Source organism: Ursus arctos, unplaced genomic scaffold, assembly GCF_023065955.2.
Source record: "Ursus arctos isolate Adak ecotype North America unplaced genomic scaffold, UrsArc2.0 scaffold_23, whole genome shotgun sequence".
Classification (NCBI taxonomy): Eukaryota; Metazoa; Chordata; class Mammalia; order Carnivora; family Ursidae; genus Ursus; species Ursus arctos.
Genome location: NW_026622908.1, coordinates 33,992,704 through 33,995,782, shown reverse-complemented (window position 1 = coordinate 33,995,782; position 3,079 = coordinate 33,992,704). Strand labels below are relative to the sequence as shown.

The 3,079-nt window shown below is 35.6% G+C and overlaps 1 protein-coding gene across 1 annotated transcript; it reads right to left on the bottom strand.

The window, feature by feature from the left end:
• Positions 1 to 1,885: 1,885 nt before the first annotated feature.
• LOC113246469 (olfactory receptor 4P4-like) lies at positions 1,886 to 2,821 on the bottom strand. The gene has a single exon (XM_026487073.3). The coding sequence runs from the start codon at positions 2,819 to 2,821 to the stop codon at positions 1,886 to 1,888; it is 936 nt and encodes a 311-aa protein (XP_026342858.3).
• Between the last annotated feature and the right edge of the window lie 258 nt (positions 2,822 to 3,079).

Below are 3,079 nucleotides of genomic sequence, written 5' to 3'. Positions count from 1 at the left end.
TCCGGTTAATTTCACCTTCCTCGTTATTCTTTCTGCTCTTTATACCTGTTTGTATGGTGCCTCCAGGCTGACTGTAACTCTTGCATTTGACTTACATGTTCTAAAATGCTTTCTGTATTTTTACCATCTTCCTTTTAATAAAATCCTGATATGTAGCATCTTCTCTATAATGATATTTGCTATTTCTTAAGTGACTTTTATTTAAATCCTATCAAACATGCAAAAAAGTTCTTTCTTTAATTATTTTCCTGTAGAAATTTTTTTTCAGAGTCTCTTCTTCATTCCACTTACATGTTTTGATATATCTACCATGCCGTATATTTTATGTATATTTTTATGTATATATTTTATGTATATATTATGTATATTTTTAATTAATAAACTTTATTTTTTAAAGCAGCTTTAGGTTCACAGCAAAACTGAACAGAAAACACAAAGATTCCCTGTAATACCCCTGTCCCAGCACACAGACAACCTCCCCCACCAGAGTGATACATCTGTTACAGTCAGAGGAACCTGTGCTCACACATCATTATTTCCCGAATATACTTTTCATTAGACTTCACTCTTGATGTAGTACATTTTATGGGTTTTGACATGTATAAGGACATGTATCCACAATGGTAATAACATGCAGAAGTGCTTCCTGCTCTAAAAATCCTCTGTGTTCTGCCTATTCATTCTACCCTTCACACTGACCCTTGGCAAACGTTGATGTTGTCAGTGTGTCCATTGTTTTGCCTTTTCCAGGATTCATAGAGTTCCAATCACATGACAGGTAGACTTTTCAGATTGTCTTCTTTCACTTACTAATATACAGTTAAGTTTCCTGCATGTCATCTTATGGCTTGATAGCTCATTTTTTTTAGTGCTGAGTAATAGTCCATTGTCAATATAAAACACAATGTATTTATCTATTCACATATGGAGGGACATTTTGGTTGCTTCTGAGGTTTGGCAAGTATGAATAAAACAGGTATAAACATCCATATGCAGCCAACATGTGCTTGGAAAACATAATTTGTTTTTTTTTTTGTGGTGTTAGACCATGTTTTAAGATGTGTTTTCCTAAGCTTTTATTTATTTATTTATTTATTTATTTATTTATTTATTTATTTTTCTCTTTTTAGCAAGCAAGGTCCTTGGTTCTGGATCGAATAACTTCCCACTTATCGATTTTTACTTTATCAATGTTATTGTTCAGTCCCTTAGGTTTTATGGAAAATGTTTTATGTTCTGGCCAATAGGTGTAGTAACAAGTAATTATGTTTTCAGTGTCCTGAGTTATTAATTCTTACTCTGTGATAACGTGGTATTACTATTATACGTGACATCAAGGCAGGAGAATTGATCACCAGGAGCCACTTTAAAACAAGTTCTACTGTACGGATTTTGTGTTGAACAGGTGATTTCTGAATGCCTCTAATGATGTATAAGTGAATGTTCTATCATAAAGATATTCGTGATGCTGTAAAGTGTTATTTTAATTTTAGATTTCAACTTGGTCACTTGCGCAGAATGTATATCACTGACTGGCATATAAGCCCAGGGAATTTTAATAGAATTATTATTAAAATTGTTTTGCCATTATAATTCACTGACTGAAGAGTTTTGCCTTGTTTGATTTGGCCCAGACAGTTTCTTCTGCTGATATCCTTATCACACTCCTTAGTACTCCATAAAATTAAGTTTTCAATTAATTCTGGTATGTGGGAATTAGGTTTCATTTAGCTATCCCCTTAAATTTCTCTCTAATTGCTCTTTCTTTCATGCATCCCATTCATTATAGTGATGAATATAAAGTCTATGAAATATTTCTTAGCTCCTTTAGTCACATCAAGCCCATATTTTTTTATAAAGCTGCTTAGCTATACGTTTCCTCAAATTAACTGTGTGCTGCCTTTGAAAATAATGTTTGGCACCAAACTCTTCTCATGGCATTTTTCATCTCTGTATTTCTCAGCGTATAGATTAAGGGATTGAACATAGGAGCAATGATGGTATAAAATAGAGCAAATACTTTGTCCTCAGGGAACGTGGTTGGAGGTCGAAGGTAGGCAAAGATTGATGGCCCAAAAAATAAGATGACCACAGTGATATGAGACCCACAGGTGGAGAGGGCTTTGTGTCTTCCCTCAGCTGAGTGATGTCTTAGACTAAACAATATAATGACATAAGAAACAAACAAGACAACAAAGGTAACTAAGGCGACCATACCTGAATTGGCAACCACAAGGACCCCAGTGATGTAGGTATCAGTGCAGGCAATGTTCAGCAAAGGGAAGATATCACAGAAGTAGTGATCAAGTTCATTAGGACCACAAAATGGCAATTGGATTGTCATCATTAATTGAGGAAGAGAATGGAGAACGCCACCAGCCCAAGCAGCTAAGACTAGGAGATGGCACCTTGTCCTGTTCATGGTAAGCATGTAGTGGAGACGTTTGCAGATGGCCGCATAACGATCAAAGGCCATGACTGTGAGAATAAAGACCTCAATGCTGCCAAAGAAGTGCATGGCAAAGACTTGTAGCATGCAATCACCATAGGAAATGGTTTTTGTCCCCCCTAGTAGGTCAGCAATTAACTTGGGCGTAACCGTAGAGGTGTAGCAGATGTCCATGGAGGATAAGTGGATGAGGAAGTAGTACATGGGTTGGTGAAAAAGAGGGCTGCATCGAATGGAGACAAGGATCAGAAGGTTTCCTGCCAACAGGGCAATGTACGAGAATAAGAAGAGCACAAAGCAAAATATTTGAACGTTCTGGTCATACGAAAGTCCTAGAAGTACGAATTCTGAGATGTTTCTCTGCCTCTCCATATACTTGAGCTTGCTGTATGTTACACACAAATGAGTATGTATCTGAAGGAAATAAACAGAAATTTGGTGAAAACTTATGAACACAATGATATAAGCTTTATTCATTGACATGAATATCATGGTAATTACTTTTGATTTCTTAAATAATGCTCTTTACCATTTTTATTGTCTTTTATTCTGTAGAAGTATTGTGGAATAATTGTATAATGGGAATAATGGGAATGATTATGTATGTTACACAATTTTACTGGTAATGAT